The sequence below is a fragment of the Balaenoptera acutorostrata genome, chromosome 10 (genome assembly GCF_949987535.1).
Source record: "Balaenoptera acutorostrata chromosome 10, mBalAcu1.1, whole genome shotgun sequence".
NCBI classification, from domain to species: domain Eukaryota; kingdom Metazoa; phylum Chordata; class Mammalia; order Artiodactyla; family Balaenopteridae; genus Balaenoptera; species Balaenoptera acutorostrata.
The window spans coordinates 104,767,543-104,786,669 of record NC_080073.1 but is presented as its reverse complement, the minus strand read 5'-3'; the positions used below and the strand labels follow the sequence as shown (position 1 = coordinate 104,786,669).

General features: G+C 41.4%; 1 protein-coding gene across 5 annotated transcripts in view; it reads left to right on the top strand.

Moving 5' to 3' along the window:
• PRPF4B (pre-mRNA processing factor 4B) overlaps positions 1–15,462 on the top strand; it is a 43,287-nt gene extending 27,825 nt beyond the window's left edge. The window contains exons 7-17 of one of the 5 annotated variants that reach the window (XM_057554641.1): positions 183–256; positions 1,792–1,882; positions 2,594–2,741; positions 4,442–4,579; positions 5,228–5,381; positions 7,965–8,079; positions 8,643–8,794; positions 10,098–10,184; positions 10,893–12,796; positions 13,579–13,623; positions 15,277–15,462. In XM_057554641.1, coding sequence (XP_057410624.1) covers positions 183–256; positions 1,792–1,882; positions 2,594–2,741; positions 4,442–4,579; positions 5,228–5,381; positions 7,965–8,079; positions 8,643–8,794; positions 10,098–10,184; positions 10,893–11,096 — 1,163 coding nt within the window. In that variant the 3' untranslated portion in view covers positions 11,097–12,796; positions 13,579–13,623; positions 15,277–15,462. Of the gene's footprint in view, positions 1–182; positions 257–1,791; positions 1,883–2,593; positions 2,742–4,441; positions 4,580–5,227; positions 5,382–7,964; positions 8,080–8,642; positions 8,795–10,097; positions 10,185–10,892; positions 13,624–15,276 lie in introns of those variants that run through there. The other 4 variants (XM_057554640.1, XM_057554639.1, XM_057554643.1 and 1 more) reach the window with 4 other exon arrangements.
• Positions 15,463–19,127: the final 3,665 nt, after the last annotated feature.

Here is a 19,127-nt window from a genome sequence, read left to right as displayed (position 1 = left end):
AAGTGGATAGCTTTATATGTCTTAGTGTTACAAAGTGTTTTTAAGTTGGGTATTGGTGAAAAACAGATGTGCAAAAGGAAAAAAAAGTTTGAATTGCTGTTAGTGATTTTCCATTGATTTATTATTTGTGTTTCAATTTGTATCTCTTCATTTTTCATATATTAATGCTAATTTCCATTAAGGTTCATCTCAGAAGAAGCTGTTGGCACCCGATATGTTTACAGAATCTGATGATATGTTTGCTGCGTATTTTGACGTGAGTAATTTTAAGTCATAAAAACACAACTGTTAATCAAAAATGGTATATAACAAATATGTATTTCAGTGGTATGTACATATATAGAGAGAAAGAAGGATAAAGCAAATTAATGCTAACATTTGGACAGTCTGGGTGAAGTGTATCTAGAATCTCTTTATACTAGTTGGCAACTTTTCTCTGTCTGAAATTAAATCAAATTTTAAAACAAGTACAGCAGAACAATCTGAGGGCTTCATAAAAGTTAAATACCAAATGACTTAAATGTGTAGTTATTTTCTTTTTAAACAACTTGCTTCTTGGATTCACAAGCCTCTGTGTATGTGTGCTGTAGTTAGGGGAGACCAGGTGATGTCAGTAATTTTCAGGCCTAGAGTCCACTTTGGGCCTCTACATTGTAGGCGATTGGGAACTTAAGGATTTGGAGCCTAATAGCAGTCATGGAAGAGTTGGAAATGTTATAAGGAGTGGAATAAGAAATTTTGTACCTTTAGCCATTTTATCAGTGGTTTTTCTTGAAAAGATTTTCTTGAAAAATGGTCTCAAAAGTAGCAGACCGGGCTTCCCTGGTGGCGCAGTGGTTGAGAGTCTGCCTGCCACTGCAGGGGACACGGGTTCGAGCCCTGGTCTGGGAAGATCCCACATGCCGCGGAGCAACTAAGCCCGTGAGCCACAACTACTGAGCCTGCACGTCTGGAGCCTGTGCTCCGCAACAAGAGAGGCCACGATAGAGAGAGGCCCGCGCACCGCGATGAAGAGTGGCCCCCGCTTGCTGCAACTAGAGAAAGCCCTCGCACAGAAACGAAGACCCAACACAGCCATAAATAAATAAAAATAAAAAAAAAATTAAAAAAAAGTAGCAGACCATTTCCATCATAAATTTAAAATAAGAACGTGAGATATACAGAGGCTTTGATGAAGGGAGGTGGGGGAGATAAACATATAACAGGGAGATTAAAAATAGACTAGGATAAGCAATAATGTCCAGGACCCTGAAGACACCAGTGATTGGCTTAAGTAACGTGTCCTGTGTGTGGTGTGCTGCCACAGGAACACGCAAAAAAGATGGGTTAAGAAAGGGTGAAGTGATTTTGAGCCAGTTAAAGTATTGGCACCCATCATCCACCTGGGTGATGTTGAAGGGTTTTCTGGGTATCATGGAGAGTGATGTGAGTGATGTGCAGTGAAGACTCTTCAGAAGGACCAGATGTTCTTAACCTCATCCTCTAGCACAGCCAGGGACATTCCATCCGTAGATGGGAGGAGACAGGGAGGGGGTGTTACGTGACTAGCAGTAAAAGAAATGTGAAGATAACTTGTTACTTTTTTTCTTGAGCATTATTGTGATACAAGAGACGTAGATAATCATGTTTCTGCTGTGTTGCAATTACATAAGTCATAGTAAGAGTTTATTTAAGTTGGCATAAAATGTTATCAAATTTTAGCTGGTTCTGCCTGTTTTTGTTTTAAAGGAAGTGCTTTAAATGTCTGCCTGTTTGGTGGCTAAATAGCTCATGTTGCTGCCTTAATTTCAGAGTGCGCGTCTGCGGGCTGCTGGCATTGGAAAAGATTTCAAAGAGAATCCCAACCTCAGGGATAACTGGACTGATGCAGAAGGCTATTATCGTAAGTTCACAGTTCCTTTTTTTTAACTTTTTATTTTCTGTTGGAGTATAGTTGTTAACAATGTGATAGTTTCAGGTGTATGGCGGAGTGACTCAGCTTTACATGTATCTATTCTTTTTCAATACAGTTCTTATTAATTTTAGAGTTCATTGTAACATCTTGTAAAAGTATGTGGTCTAATGCCTTCACACTCGGGAGGACTCTGAAAGTCACGTCACACTGCCGTCACTTCAGAAGTGTAGCACATCTAGCAGCTTCATGAACCCGTGTTACAGCCCAGAGGCATCACAAATTGAAGGGAGGTGAAGACTTGATGTGCAGCTTAAATCTATTCACAGTTATTTTCAGCCGTGAGATCCTCCTCCAGAGGGAAGGGGCGCCGGTCACGCAGACCACAGACAGAAGCCCTGCAGGGAGCACAGCTCTTCCCCCTTCAGTGTTAGGGTCGTCAGCGGTTGCTAGGAGAGCAGACAGTCTTCCTGCAGTGGTTGGCAGCCGGCAACTTGAACCACATTACGCAGGAGGGTCACGATGGGGGCGAGGCCTTGAGTCTCCGTGGTGTCCAGGAAGCCAAGTACACAGCAGAGATTTGACACAGTTTTTAAGTGACTGCACTGTGTATCCTACTTTTTGACTTTTATGATGTATCTCACAGTTCTGTTCAGTAATCTATTATGGTCAGAATTCTAATCTTTCAGCTTACCTTTTTAGGTGTGAACATAGGTGAAGTCCTGGATAAGCGTTATAACGTGTATGGCTACACGGGTCAAGGCGTGTTCAGTAACGTGGTCCGAGCCAGGGATAATGCGAGGGCCAACCAGGAGGTGGCCGTGAAGATCATTAGGAACAACGAGCTCATGTAAGTTCAGGAGACAGAACAAAACCTTCACCAACACGGGTGTTCACAAGTAAGCCTGTTTTTAAATAGTGACCACAGTCTGTGTAGGACAGGTATTGGGCTTATAAAACGACAGAGCAGCTCTGGGTATTTAGTTGATAGTCACGTGTTGTTCTGTGTGAGGCACTAGAACCGTAGGCTGATAGTATTTAATTGATCTCAGTGCATTTCAGCACTTGCTTTGTGCACTGATGTCAGCTCAGACTCCTTCCATCTACCGCTTGTCTTACGACCATCCTTTGCTGTGAATAGCTTAAACTCAAGACGAAAGGTGAGAAATCAAAAGGTCAGATTGATTAGCTGTCACTGAGCATATGGTGGCCTGCAAAAGGTGTGAAATCAGATAGTTCTGGGAATTATTTGTATCTTTGTCTGTTGCCTCCTCTCTTTATGAGCAAGGAGGTAACTGCCATACCCATGTGCTTTAACGCATAATCTATGCCACACACTGAGCTGGCATTAAAGTCAACTTGATACTGGTTTGGAAACACAAGAAAGAAGTGTTTAGGTTTATACTGAAGTCTTAGGTTGCCTAGGCTTAGAAAGTTTGTTTGATGGAAATCCCCAACTTCTGTATTATAGACACTAATTTTAAAATGTAGCCTATTGACAGATTATAACTAGAATTTCAGAGGATAATATTTACATCAAGACATCTTGAGATAAAATGTGCAAGATTGATTTCCGTTCAAGCAAGGTGGGTTTATTCCTCGATGTTTCTGTTTTGTTCATTGATTATTTTGGAAATTAACTCCATGAAAACAGTATTTGGCTAAGAGTAAAGTATTGTGTGAATGATATAGAGACTTGTGTTCCTCAACAGTTCTATTATTAGTACTTAAAAAAAAAAACAGACTAAACACATCACTAAATAAATACATATTATTTAGTTTTCCTAAATTCTTTTTTTTTTAATTGGGGTATAGTTGTTTTACAATGCTGTGTTAGTTTCTACTGTACAGCGAAGTGGAGTTCCCCGTGCTCTACAGCAGGTGCTTATTAGTTATCTGTTTTATACATAGTAGGGCATATATGTCAATACCAGTCTCCCAGTTCATCCAACCCCCCCACCCCCCCTGGCGTCCATACGTTTGTTCTCTATATCTGTGTCTCTGTTTCTGCCTTGCAAACCAGTTCATTTGTACCATTTTTCTAGATTCCACATATATGCGTTAACATATGATATTTGTTTTTCTCTTTCTGACTTGCTTCACTCTGTATGACAGTCTCTGGGTCCATCCACGTCTCTACAAATAACTCAATTTCGTTCCTTTTTATGGCTGAGTAATGCTCTATTGTATATATGTGCCACATCTTCTGTATCCATTCATCTGTCACTGGACATTTAGGTTGCTTCCATGACCTGGCTGTTGTAAATAGTGCTGCATTGAACATTGGAGTGCATGTGTCCTTTTGAATTATGCTTTTCTCAGGGTATATGCCCAGTATTGGGATTGCTGGGTCATATGGTAGGTTCTATTTTTAGTTTTTTTTAAGGAGCCTCCATACTGTTTTCCATAGTGGCTGTATCAATTTACATTCCCACCAACAGTGCAAGAGGGTTCCCTTTTCTCCACACCCTCTCCAGCATTTATTGTTTGTATAGTTTTCCTAAATTCTTGATGTATCCAGTTTTGACCTAATATTCTTTTTCATTTCAGGCAAAAAACTGGTTTAAAAGAATTAGAATTCTTGAAAAAACTGAACGATGCTGATCCTGATGACAAATTTCATTGTTTGCGACTCTTCAGACACTTCTATCACAAACAGCATCTCTGCCTCGTGTTTGAGCCTCTGAGGTACAGTGTCAAAACTTGTACATTACCCTGAAAACTCAGCTTCTTTACCTTTGCCAACCTCAGTTCAGATAAGTGCCGTGATAAATTTTCTGGGTATTTGATGTGTTTTTTCCAGTTGGCTCTGGGTTTTGTTTTTTAATTATTGGTGAAGAGCTAGCTTCTTGACAGTTGTTAATGTGTAAACAGTGATTGGCTGTGTACTGTGTGTCACACACTCACCTTGTGTGGCCTTCAGCTCAGCAGAGAGTTCTCTGAAAATTAAATACTTCAAGAAAGGATTAAGCCATAGTGAAAAGAAATGGGAATAGTGGAGTAGGAATATGACGTCCATCTTCAAAACTGGCTTCATGTTTATGCTTTCGAGCGGAAGCCCATTCCAAATCAGTAGGAATTTTAGCACTGCATACCTTCCCTTCTCTTCATTTTGAAAATTGTGTTGTGTACACACAGTTTCATGCGCTCTCATTTCAGTGTAGGATAATTTATCAAACGTTTGGGCTGTGGGAGGGGGTTCTTGAACAGAGTGTTTTCATTGTAATTCATGCTTTGAACTTGATTTTACTTTATGCTTGAAAATGGTTTTGCCTTTCTTAATTTCCATTTTGCATTTTAACCCCTAATTTTATTTGTTTTTTTCTTTCCTAAAAGTATGAATTTACGAGAGGTGTTAAAAAAATATGGTAAGGATGTTGGCCTTCATATTAAGGCTGTACGATCCTATAGTCAGCAGTTGTTCTTGGCACTAAAACTCCTTAAAAGATGCAATATCCTCCATGCAGATATCAAGCCAGACAATATCTTGGTAAGTCAAACGATCAGACTGCCTTGTACATCCATGTAACTTCTACTATAATGTGATTACCACTGTGTTCTAGAAGTGACGTCTTTGAAGAATAATTCAGTGTATTACCCATTACAAATGACTTTACCAGTTTTTACTCTTCTAGAAATTGGGCCATGAAATTTTATAGTAAAGTATGAAGAGAGAGGAGGTAGGCTGCTGTCCCAGTTTTTTCCTGTTGACTGATGGATTTGATGAGTGCACACAGACCCCAAGAAGGCTTTGATGTAGTAGCAATGGGCTTCCTCGGGTACCTAGAAAAATGCTGCAGTGTTGCTGTTTTGAAATAAGGAGTGTTCACAGTCCTTTGTTCTCTAGTTTTATAGACTGACAGAGCGAGGGACATTTAAGGGAGTTACCCTCTCTGAAGTAGATGCATGGGGTTGAGTTTAGGGTGTACAGGAATAATTCTTTTTCATTTATTCTTTATGCTTTAGAAGCTGTGGCTTCTGGCGGCCACACCCAGGAAAGCTCGGTTGTTCTTGGGCCTTGTATGGAAAGGAGCCTTTCCCAGTCTTGACCTCTCCTAGCTCGTGCCTTCTGGTGTGGTAGATGCAGATTTCCCAGTGTTTATGTGTTTGAAACTTAGAAACACATCTCATCACAGTGGAGTGATTGGCGTGTGCGTGCCCCTTCCCTCCCCGGCCCTTTCTCTGTCATGCTGTCAGAGTCGGGGGCGTGTTCACAGCTGGGGGATTCTAGCTCGTCTGCCCATAACATGTTCCACATGTTTTAAGAAAGATAGGATCCCGTTAAAGTTTGTTTTGGACTCCTTGTCAGTAACTTAGCTCTTAGTTCAGATTTCCCTTTCTCTTCTTTTTTAATATCTTAAAATATCTCCTTCCAGACCAGCACATTAATGAGGTGTTCCATTTTGTACGTTTGGTCTGAGTAAAAGGAAGGTACTGCATCTCTCATGTCACCTGAGGTTAGAGTGGCTGAGTAATCTCAGTGAACTGGTAGATACAGTGCGGGTTGTAGGCTTGCAGAGTCCACTTCATGGTTGATTTTTACCTCAATTTTTCTTTCTCTTTTTTGAATTGTGAAATACACCATCCATATCAAAGAACGTATAAACTATGTATAAGGTAAAGGTAATTACGCACTGACCATCTGTGTAACCACCATGGAGATTAAGTAATAAGACATTTGTTAGCATCTTAGACGCTCTTGTTTTTAGAGCTTCATTTTCCGTTGAGTTAGTGCTAAACTAGTATAGGTTTTCACGTGGATTTCAGACAGTTTGCCCTTCTTCCTGAGAACGGAACAGACACCCGCAGCCACGTGGTGCTGTTTGTCCATGAAAATCCAAAGCTTTTAGCCCAGGATTTCAGCCCTCAGTCCGGCAGAAGTGCGCGTTCCCCGCGGGCGAGTGGAGGGAAGTGTCCGAGTGTGGGTCGCTGCTGCTGAGGGCATTTCACCCAGCCCGAGCGTTCCCCCGACAGACTCGGATTTTAAAGTGGCCCCGGGCTTTTCTCCGGTTACTGCAGCTGCACCCTTAAGTGGCTGAATGCAGTTTATATTTACAAACTTTAAAAGTACTTTTCCTGTATTATCTTAATTCCGTGGATGTGGTCTGTAGTGGACCAGTCTGTAGCGCTGACCAGGCTTTATGGTATCCCAGGAGAGACTGCCCAGGGCTGCTTATTTAAAGTGTTAATGTTTCTTTGGGGCGGGAACAGTAGGCCAAGTTCAAGTCCCAACTCGGAATTTGTGTGTGTCTCTTTTGAAGGGGGGAAGGGACTCTGGAATGTGAATTATCTTCACTTGTTAATCCCGAACGTGCTTCTGACTCATGAGTGGCAGCAGCCATGGGAGCACCTCCAGCCTCTCAGCAGATGTCACTGTCACTGTGTATGTGGGAGTATTTACAAAGGAGAAGAGAGACAAATGACTAATACAGTGTTCGTGTTTATCCGTCTTGCCAAATATATTTAACATTTTCCTGACTAATACTTTCTTTACATTTAAGGGATTTAATATTTTTTAGACTCGAAGTGAGTGCTAAATTTGGGATGGTCTAGCAGCTTCGGATGAAGAATGTTTTTATTCTCTTTTTGTCCAAATTTAATCTGAATCATTCTTCTGCTTTCATTGCCATCGTAATTTTCTGGCAAACGAAAGTTAACTTAAGTCAGTTGTAAGTTATTCTAAGTCTGATTTCTTCTCAGTGACAGTCTTCGTGTTCCTTTAGGCAGTAACTTGATTGGTTCGGGTTTCCTGGGGGTTTTTAGAAGATGCTTTGCTTCAATGCTTTCTGTTACTATTCCACCCTTTTCTAAATAGCTTTGGTTCAATTTACTTGGTATTATCTCTTATTTCCTCACTGAAGAAAGTTCTTTTACTAATTTATGATCAAATATTTGAGAGCTCTTAATTCTTCATAGGAAATTGAATTATAAAATAATTAGAAAAGGAATTTTCAAGTGAGTGACTTTGTTCTCAGTATTGGGAATAACTTCTCAGAGCCAGTTTTTTTAATCTGATCATGTGTCTTAATTTCTCCTGGCGTGAGTTAAACTTCAATTATAAAATGTTTTGCAGGTTAATGAATCAAAAACTATTTTAAAGCTCTGCGACTTCGGGTCGGCTTCACATGTTGCGGATAATGACATAACGCCTTACCTTGTCAGTAGATTTTATCGCGCTCCTGAAATCAGTAAGTTTCTTCCGACGCTCTTGGACCTGGGCCGCCGTGTGCAGTGGGAGCAGCATGTTGACTGTCTAAGCTCTGTTCTCCGTCGCACTGCAGCAGCTGCTTGAGTCACTCACGAGGAAGGGAACCCTAGCCAGTTCATCCTCCTCAGGTGGGATGACCGTAGTTGCGGCAGGTGTGGAAAGCCCTCGGCTTCGGGAGACTGCTCTTAACTTCCGCAGGGTCTGACTGTCACATTTGTGCATTGTCTGGGACCTGTGTTTTTCCCCTTCTTTTGCCTTGGCTGAGGCTGGTTAGCCCCTCCACCAAAGGCGAAATGAAAAGATAGAAGAGATACACACCTTCTTCTGCCCCTTCAGTTCCTTCCCCACGCCCTCATTTTTTTAAGGTTTGTAAGTTTGAGTCCCTATTAAGAATTAGTGGGAAAGAATCTGTAACTAATGCGGAAGTGAGGTACTCAGATTGTGGTTACGTAGTCCGAGCTAAATTGATGCCCCTGTTAATGGAAGTAAACAGTAGTTGATTGTTTTTATCATCATGTGTTAAAACTTGTATTATGTTTTCAGTTATAGGTAAAAGCTATGACTATGGTATAGATATGTGGTCCGTAGGCTGCACCTTGTATGAACTCTATACTGGAAAGATTTTATTTCCTGGCAAAACCAATAATCATATGTTGAAGCTCGCCATGGATCTCAAAGGAAAGATGCCAAATAAGGTAGGATGTTAGTGTGAGCTTGTTTCCAAGGTCTTAGTGGTACCTTCTGATAGATTCGTGGGTTGCTGACACTCATCTCTAGTGGTTATAAAACAGTTTCTGAGAGGCAGGTACATGGTTACTCTGATTCCTTAGCTCTTTCTCACTTCTGGTGTTTAAATTAGTGGTTCTAATCAGCCAAGAGCTATCAAGAGAGAATAAGAGGATCCCATTTTCCTTTTCTTGTCTAAAGTCTGTCTTTGTGCTTTTCTTTACTCTCCTGAATTAAGCAGAAGTGTAGGGCCTATAGTTTAAGGTAGAATTGGAATTGAGGGAGAGAGGATACATGCGACTGTTTTCACATCTCTGTCCTTCCCTTGTTCCACTGGTTGTCATTCAGTGATGGGCAGAGCAGCAGCAGGGCTCCTGGGAGCACACCTTTATTGGTAACAGCTGCAGTGAGAAAAGATGCAGGTCCAGGTAGGCAGATGGTGGAGGAAGGACTCAGTCAGAAGAGAGTGAGAGGGGGACTTGACGGCAGTCCGTTTATAGAGGTTGGAAGCTGCTTGGGAGAGGAAGAAGGTACCGAGAAAACTCACGGAAAATGACATCTTTTTAACCTGAAACTCACTCTTAATGCTTGAGCTGTAATATTTGTTTGATTAACACAAATCAAGAATTTTATAGGCATTTATAAAAATGTCTAAAGACCGTATCTTAGGCTTTTATGATTTCAGCTTATGTGCTGACTTTCTGAGAGATGTACAGATTTTTCTCCCTATAGGTCAGAAGCCATTATGTTTTTTAAGTTCTGTCCAAATTCTGTTATGTTGGACTCGTTTAGACTGAGATACACAGAAATTAGCTATGTCGGTACTTTTTTTAACGAGGCCTGACCTGCTATCACTTTAGGGCTGTTAGAACATAATTTTTTCAATGCCATTAGGTTTCTTAACTGCCAAGAGAGAAGGCCCCAATTGTGTAATATTTTTCCCAGGAACCACTGGTGTAAGTCTTTGCTTATTAGTCTTCAGTTTTGAATAGTGAAAGCACAACATGATATTTATTGTAATTGGTCTAAGTCACTGCCCGGGAAAATATAATTTCATGTTGTTAAGTAGTCTTAGGTACAGCATTTGTATGAGCTTTTCCGAAGGTGTTATTCTCTCGAGAACAAGGAATCGGAGGTCATTCTCAAATAAGGAAGCAAACCCAGAGAGACTAAACAGGAACACTTGTGTGACTTGTGTATCGGGTCATCGGTAGACCAGGCTATCGATGTTGTCTAAGAGCTCAAAATCCAACTGTTCTGTTTTATTGCCAGATGATTCGGAAAGGCGTATTTAAAGACCAACATTTTGATCAAAACCTCAACTTCATGTACATAGAAGTTGATAAAGTAACAGAGAGGGTAAGTGTCCTTTAGGTGTGCTACATTAGATGATTATCTTATTGTTAACGGATTGCGTGCTGGGTGGTTCTAGGAGATGCGAGTATTTTAAAACACTAAAAATAATTCCTGTTGCTGTTGGCCAATTCCTGAATAAGACACGTCAGGTTATGGAAAAGATTTTAAAATGTTTGCCTAGTGTAATGAGTTTATTTTTTTTATCATATTTAGGCCCTTTTCTCTCTCCTTGGGTCACTTTCTTGGTCTGGCTTCCCATCCAGCTTCCGTACTGCTGCCAGAGTGATCTTTTTGAAAACAAATCCGATCGTGTTACTCTCCCTGCTTAAAAATTCTTCCTTGGCGCCCTCTTACCTATAAGATAATGTATTTAACTCCTCAGAAAGACTGCCGTCCTCAGCGGTTCCCCGTCCTCGCGACTGCGTGGACCCCACCATTCCACACCTGGCAGTGGGCCAGCGGGCATGCTGCGTGTTCCAGACCTCCATGCCTTTGTTCACACACCATCCCGACCTTCATTACTTAACTATGGTTTTGAATTCTCATAGAATTCCTTTCTGTTGTCATTCTGATCTGTTTATAAAATTAAATCACAGAATGATGTTTAAACTATCATGGCTAACTTGGGGTTGACCTTTTTCATTCAAGTTTTTTAGGTTATATGTGTTTAGTAATTTATTTAGAGATACACATTTAAAAAATTATTTGTAGGAGAAAGTTACTGTCATGAGCACCATTAATCCAACTAAGGACCTGTTGGCTGACTTGATTGGGTGCCAGCGACTTCCTGAAGACCAGCGTAAAAAAGTGCACCAGCTGAAGGACTTGTTGGACCAGATCCTAATGTTGGACCCAGCTAAACGGATTAGCATCAACCAGGCCCTGCAGCACGCCTTCATCCAGGAGAAGATTTAAACGAGATGAAGACGCTCCAAGGGTTTGAGTAATTAAATACAAAGACTGAAGAAATTTCACAGCAGTTTATTAATGTATATAAACTTATAAATATTTCTCCAGCAAATTTGAGGAAGCATGATATATTTGAATTAACACCAAGGGTGATATTTCTTTTAGAAATGCTAGTTCATCTGTTTTGTGTCTTATGTGGAATTTCACTGTAGAAATGTTTCAATTGCCAAGACTGCACAGCATTACAGTGCTAATGTAAACGGTTGCAGTTCTCATAAAAGACAGAGGCACCTGTTATCAAATGAGTAGTAATACTGGGTGGTTGATTTATTTTTAGCAAACTTGGCTTCATTTTGGTCTTCAGATAAAATGGCCAGCATAAATGCTGTTTATATTCACGTTTTCCTAGGTGTGTGTGTGCAGGCCACAGCAGCATGCCCTGGGTGTAGTCAGTGCCGAAAGGGGTCTGTTCCTTCTTGAGCCTGCCTGCAGGGATGGTCTCCTCTTTTAAAGCAGGTTGTGTACAACATTCAGTACACTGAAGGTAAGCTAAACCATCAACATCACTGGTGTTTTAAGATGTTATTTTATTGGAACAATTGACAAATGAGGGATATTAGCGTTGTGGCAGAATTCCCTGCATGTGTGATAACTGATCTTGTTTTATTTTTTGGCATTGCAACTGTGGCATAGTTACAATTTCTGTTCTGTTCATCACATTTAAAATTTGAAGAGTATGCGCTTGATGGATAGAGCGCCTTCAGTGTACTGTTTCTTATTAACTTTAATTTTTTTAAAATCAACTTGCTATAGACTTTATATACATTTTGTTAAATACAGTTCCTAGTGACATAGAAACAATGCGTAGTTTTCATTTACTAATAACAAATGTTGAGGCCTAATTCTGGAAGTCCTCATATTTAAAAGTTAGATAGACAACATAATGAAATTTTTAACTATTTGTATGTCATTTTGAAAGTGTACTGCTTTATGGTAAAAGTGTTTTTCATTTGTTCATTGTTTTCATTATTTGTGATCATGTTGTCTTTCAATACAGGCATAAACCTTCCACTCTTGAACAAAGCAGCTGCTTTTTAAAAGCGGTAATTGCTTCTTTACCTTTTATTTCTTTTGTAAATGAAGCTTTTCTTTAAGAATGTGACTTTAAAGTGTTGTCTATTGCATAAAACAGTTGACACTCACTTATTGTAAAGTGAAGATTGTTCTACTGCATGTGACGTGGACCATGCAGATTTCTGTATGTTCTCAGTATGCATCACTAGGTAATAAAGTCTTTTGTGAACAAGGCATTTGTAGCCATTTTTAAAAGTTTTTGTCTTCAGTGCTGGTAAGTCAGATAAACGATATAGAGTTAAAAGCAACCTTGCGTTTCTTCCTTTAAGTCTTTAACTGAAAGAATTATTTGTTAAAGATGTAAACCTACCCAGAAGTTTATCATTTTATTAATAATTAGGATCCTAATTATTTCATCAAAAAATTCTACCAGTATTGTCAGCTTTCAGTGTAGTGAGGTAATTCCTGTAGGTTATGGGGTATAATTCAGGATTTAACTAATGTTTCTGCTATTTTCTCACTTTTCCTTCTGATGGTGCGGAAAGAGAAAAAGGAAAACGGGGCACAGGCCACTCACCGCCTTCTCCAAGGGGTCTGATTTGCTGAGACACCAGCTTCACCTTCTTAACAAGGTTATTTCTGACAGCATGTGTAGATAAACATTTAGCAACAATTTAAAACAAAATCATGTAAATCGGTTTGGTTTTGCAACATGAAGAAATTAGTGTTTTTTAACATGATAGCAGAGAATTTTCAGAAATGTATGTAATCTTTTCTGTTTGGGTGGTAAAATTAATGCTTGTCTCCCTGAGGAATGTGGAAAATAATCAGATTTTAGGGGTTTAAATAATATTTTAAAATTGTAAATGGGATTTTTTTATTCACCCAGGCACCTAATTACAACAAGCATGCACATTTTGGTGCATTCAAGAATGGAAAATCAGAGTAGCAGCATTCTTCTGGTGGGTTTTGCTCCATTTAAAGGCATGAAATGAACTACAGCCAGGAAGGTGATAGATGATACGATAGGCCAGCTTTGACTCTGTACCCCCGTCTCCTCGTGGTTTAGACGTAAACTGACGTAAATGCCAGGTGGTGCTCGTCCTCAGGTGGTGACGCCCTGTAAACAAGGCGTCACAGGTGCAGCTTTCCTACCTGAATGAAACGGGTAGTGATTTTCCCACCACTGTTTACTTTGGTGATAATATGCTGCATAGTCAAGTCTTTCCTAGTTTTTTTCACTCAAAATATTGATAGTTAACGTTTGTATGTTTCTGGTGATTTTCATGGCTTCATTTTATATACTTATTTAAGTAAGTTAACTTCCACTAGAGACAGTTCATCTTATGCCTTCAAAACTGTTACGTGTTCTTTAAAAAACAAAGTTGCTTGTTACTTGTTCTTTGTGTTTTAGGTGCAGCTCAGTGGAAGATGATGACAGCGGAAGACATGAGCTAAGGTTTCTGTCCTATAAAAGATTAAAAAAAAAAAAAGAATCTTCCATTTAATTTTTGTCTGGTTTTTTAGTTTTCAGCATTATGATTTGGGGTGCGTTACTGTGGTGCTCCTGTGTTCATTGTAAAGTTTTCGCTTTATCATGCTTCCTGCCTCTTCCCCACTTCCCTCCCCTAGGATGAGAATAGGGGTCAGATCTAGCGATGTTGGCCACGTGGATGGTGAGATTCTGCATCACACGTGGTTGTCAAAATTGGTCCCTAAGGATTATTAGAAAAACAGTAGCCACCAAAAGAGCATCCATCTGACAGTGTAGTCTTCCACATTAGGTGTCACGTCTCCTTGGCTGATGCACAGGGGTAGAAAGGAACCCTACGAGCACTGCTCAGCTCCTGGGACGCCCTCTTCTCCGGCTCACCCTCAGTGTCTGTGTTCAGCCAGTGCCCCGGTCACGGGCTTGAAATAGACCGGATATCCAGAGCACTGCCAGCGTTCCTTCTTAAGGGAAATGCGAGGGCACGTTCTGTCGATCTTTGAAATTCCCGAACTCAGCATTCCTTGATTTATCTACTTGAAAGGAACCCTGTAAGCAGTGTTTATCCACACACACGTAATTGTATTGGAGTCTGTAATGTTCTAAGGCAGAGAGACGTGGAGCTCTGCAAGCCCTCTGCTAGGTGGGCCCAGGGCACGAACAGTCTTCCGCAGACGCGCAGTCAGTTGCTGTGTAGTTTCTCTCACGAAGGTTTTGCTGTATTTCACTTTATGGCAAAAATGGTGCCAAGTGACTGTGAGACTTCAAGCTCCGTAAGTCCTAGGACGTAACCCACAAAGATGGCATAGTTCTCTCTGTAGTTGAGCTTACGCATTTTAGACGCCGTTCTCTGGGTAGAGCTGTTCTCGAAGGTTATCAGAAATCAGGCTGGAACGTCAGGGTTTTGAAGGGAGTGTCTTGTCATCAACTTTAAGACCCTCCCAGCATCTGCGTTCACCCTCACTTTCCAGTCCTTACTAACAGCGTCCTGTTTCTGTCTTCGTTCCCCAGTGCCTGCTTCATTCCACTCTACTTTTTCTCAAAATAATGTTGTGTTTAAAAAAAAATTTTTTTTTGCCATTATAATTACCCCTTTCTTTTCCTGACTAAAACAAATACTCAGGACATTTTTACAGTCATAGTGTTGTGGGTACGTGGTGGAGGCAGTGAGGTGCACAGTTCCCAGTTTGTCCCTTTCTGCATTCTTCCCCCTCCCCTCACCTGGGCGTCTCCAGCTGGCCGGGGAGAGGGAGAATCTCTGAACCGGGAATCACGTGTCTTCAGATTCAGGCCGAGCAGTTGAGGGGAATCCCCTTTGAAATGTTGAGATAGGAAAGAAGCCAGATGTCAAATGCGCAGTTACTTTATGTTAGTTACCATGACACTGTCAGAAGTTGGGCTTCATAAAGTGTTTTCTTTTTCATAGAATCCTAGTTCAGGCATATATTTAACGTGAATTTTATCATTCTTTTCTGAGACGAAACGTCCTTATAGAAATGCTCACTACAAATTCATGTGTTTTACATGTCAATTAATGTACACTAAATTGACTTTTAAAATGCTTTCCAGTTATTTTGATAGATATCATCATGGTATCTTTAATTTTTCTTCTCCTATGTGTAGGGTAAGGGACTGTTCTTCTGAAGAATCTTTCCATTTAGTGATCAAGATATGGAAGCTCATCTCTGAAAATACTTGACATGTATCCTAATTATTCCCAGTGTCATTTGAATTGTAACTTGCATTTCAGCAGCAATGTTCCCAGTTGACTTATTAGGAAAATGTAATAAAATGTGCCTCTTGTTACCATACTGCCTCCTAAGTTTTCATTGCTCGAGTTTGGTATCTTACATTTAGCTCTAAGTCAGAAACACTGTTTCTTAACCTGATCTTTATAGATGTGCTTTGCAAAGTGTTTTGTGCTCAGATATGACTGGGAACCGCCAGGTTAGGGAAGGTTCTCGGAAGACATCCAACAGGCTTTGTGAGTGTCACGAAGGGGAGGGTGGGGAGGAGGTCCCGCCAAGCGAGCCGAATCTGCCCCTCGGAACCTGCAGCCTGGAAACAGCCTGCAAGCAGCTAAGCGCAGAACACACGCCAGAGGGTGTTGTGTTCTCGTTCCCGTTACACATACTTGATTTCGTTTTCCTAGGGATAGAAACGATGCGTAACGGGATAACCCCTTCCTGTAATGACTTAAACCAGTCAGTTCATTGCAGGCAGGGAAGCCTGACGAGTATTGCACCCCTGTCCGCTTCTTCCCATTCTTTATTTTCTCCTAAGGAACTGTCTTCAGCTTTAAACAGAACAGTGATGAAATACTTAAGAGGAACAGGGAGGTCGTGTGAACCTTTAGCACACGCAAAACAGGACCGGAGGGCGGAGGGCAGAGGCCCAGGCTGGCTTTGTAGAGCACGTCCGACCCAGCTGGAGCCCCTGCCACCGGGTGGCCAGCCAGGCCGTCTGGTCAGGTCGTGGTGGTTGGAGCGATGGGCTGAGTGGCAGTGGCTCTGGAGAGCCTTGTAAAAGCCCCGGTTGTGTTTCCTGTTCGGCCTGGTACAGGACTAAGGGCTACGTAGTCATCTATCCAAAGTGATGGGCAGGGGTCATGAGATCCTGTTTTTATTAGGGGAAGTAGTATGTAGGGTGGATTTAGGTTGATGACAACCTTCATCATGGGCTTTCTTTTACGGATGAGAAACTCAGACTCTGCCTCAGTTAAGACCCGAAAAGGAGCCAAGAAAAAGTGTCAGTGCTGGAGGGCTAAACGTGGGACTCCGCGAGCAAGCCGAAAAGCCAGATTTAACTAGAATTTCCTGAGGAGGATTACTTTGTACGTGTCTGTTACAGACTTTGCCAAATGTTTCTTCAAAAACGGTGGTAGAAGTTGACTTCCAACAGGTCTGGGAAATAGCAAAATGTCTTGAATTTGTTGATAACTACACATCAGCCCCCCTCCGTGGTGAGTTTTTCTCCTCACCCGTTTGTATGTGTTGCCTGTTTTCTCCCATCGTTCTATGCGGTGCCTTATTCTAGGGACTCGGTTTAAGCACCGGAAAGAATCCCAGCGACTCTGCTTTAACCACGTGCTCATGACATGTTACATAATTACTAGTCCCTCTGCCTCATAATTGAAGTCAGCAATGCTGCTCACAGTTTTTACATAACTACATTTAGAGCAATTTGGGACTGTTAACTGAAAACTATCCAGTAGGTGTTTCAGTTCTTTTCTTTTTAAATTTTTTTTTTTTTTTTAGGTCCAGTGGCATCCTAAATAAAACAGTCTGGTTATGTCCCCAGTAAGAAATTTGCCGTTACCCACCTCTAAGACATTAAAGCCCAGAATCCGTGTTCCCGCACCCTTCACTCCAAGAGATGAAATCCTTCAGTGCAGGATTCTCACGGAGCCCCCGGCAGACGCTCCTCCACGCCTCCTGCGCCCCGTCCCCCGCGCCCGCTCCGGAAGCCAGGGTGTACGTGCCTTACTCCACACCGCGTCCCCGGTGCCCGGCTCGTGCCTCCCGAGAGGTGGGACGCGGTCTATCGTGAGCTGTCACATCCGGTGACAGTCCAGTGCCGGGGCAGCCCACTCCAGCCACTCTGCCCTCCTGTGCCCTTCCTACTCTCCCTGATACGTGCCTGAATTTGCCAGGCACTTCATTCAGTTGATCTCACGTGATTATATGAGATAAAAGGTATCCTACTCGCTTTACAAATTGGGTAAGTGAGGAACAGAGAGGTTAGGGAACCTGCCTGAGGAGTTGGGGCTGTTAGTGGCGGAGCCTGGGAGCGAGTGCTCGCAGCTGCTTTGCGAACGTCACAAGCCTCTGTGATGGGTGAAGTCCGCTCCAGTCAAACGCCTTAAAGGGTGTCTACCACCTGCCAGGCAGTGACCGGGCTGCAGCAGTGGACAAAATGCATGTCCCTTCCTGAAGGGTTTACAAGTAAAAATTAGATCATTCCAGCTCTAAAGGTGAGGGGCTAAAAATCGAAACACGTAAAGAGGGAAGAAATGAGAATGGATACAAAGGGCTGGTATGTAAGGTTCAGGACTCAGAATTGTAGGCAAGAGTAAAGAGAGCTGGTGGAGGAAACGAGGAAGGTCATTGCAGGTTGGAACTGAGTGAAAGTACAAGTCCATGTCTGTATTACAATCTGTGAACGGGATGTTATACCATTTGGCTAACGACACTAATTATATGGGATTTAGGTAAAAGTCTATTATAATAAGGGATCCTGAACAACTAAGTTTATTTGTTATTGCTGTTGATGAGGTTCCAGAACGTTCTTTGAAATTAACCTAAAAGCTAAGCATACACTGACCCCTGCCTCTAAATACTATTTGAGCCTTGTTCTTTTCCTAACGATAGAATAGAGGAAACAAGCTACCTCTTGTTTCAAACAAGTTGCCTCTTCAACATTTATTTCAATTGTACTTTAATTCATCTCACCCATCCCTAACTCAAATATTCCATCTTATTTAGGGGGATGATATACAAAAGCTTAATACTGACTGCCTTAGTTGGGGGGAGGAGTTTGGGGGTGGGAAGAAGCCTTTCCCTTTTGGTAATGTTTGAAGTTTTTATCAAGTGTGTGTTTTTTTTAACATTTAATAAAAACTAATTTGAACTCACTAACCATCCACTAAAACCAAAGCCCACTACCCCCCAAAATATCCAAACTCTGATCCATGCATGTTACATCAGGTTTTCCCCTTTACAGTGTTTTTCAAGTATGTTCCAGGAACCACCTGCAATAAAATCACCTGGGATGCCTTTTTCTGCAAAGTGGATCCCTGGGCCCGACTCCCAAAGATTCTGTTTCCGTAGGCCTCCAAGAGAAACCAGGACTCTACTTTTTTGTTTCCTTGATTCTTAAGTACAGTAAAGTGTGTCAATTACATAGTTTCCCTTTTTCACCAGTTAATGACTTAAGCTTTAGCTGTTTGAGCTTCATCTAACCAAGGTTAACACTTCCAGCAACAAAGAGCCGTCGGGGAAAATTCCATGAACAAGAGATTTGGGCTGCTCTGTGGACAGTGACCTCTTCCCGTTTTCCTTCAATATCCTAAAACTACTGGATCTGAGGGAAGTGGGTTGTTTCAAGCCTAAACCTGTAGCTAGGCCCCAAAGAGAAACGATCTTGCTTTCATGTATATGACAAAGGGCCTGGGGAAGGGAAAGTTTCTAAGGATTCATGGGAGGACCTAGAGGATCTTGTATGTTAATTTAACAAACTGGCAACTTCTTTAGCTTTTAATGGCCAAGCAAATACCCAAAGTTTAGGTCAAAATGACAGACAAAGGAGATTTGTCGAGATGAGAAGGGAAAGAAGAAAGGGTACCAGTGGAGGAAAAAAAATCACTGAGAGAGACAAATACCACATGATGTTACTTACATGTAGAATCTAAAAAAATGATGCAAATGAACTTACTTGCAAAACATAAACAGACTCACAGATACAGAAAACAAATT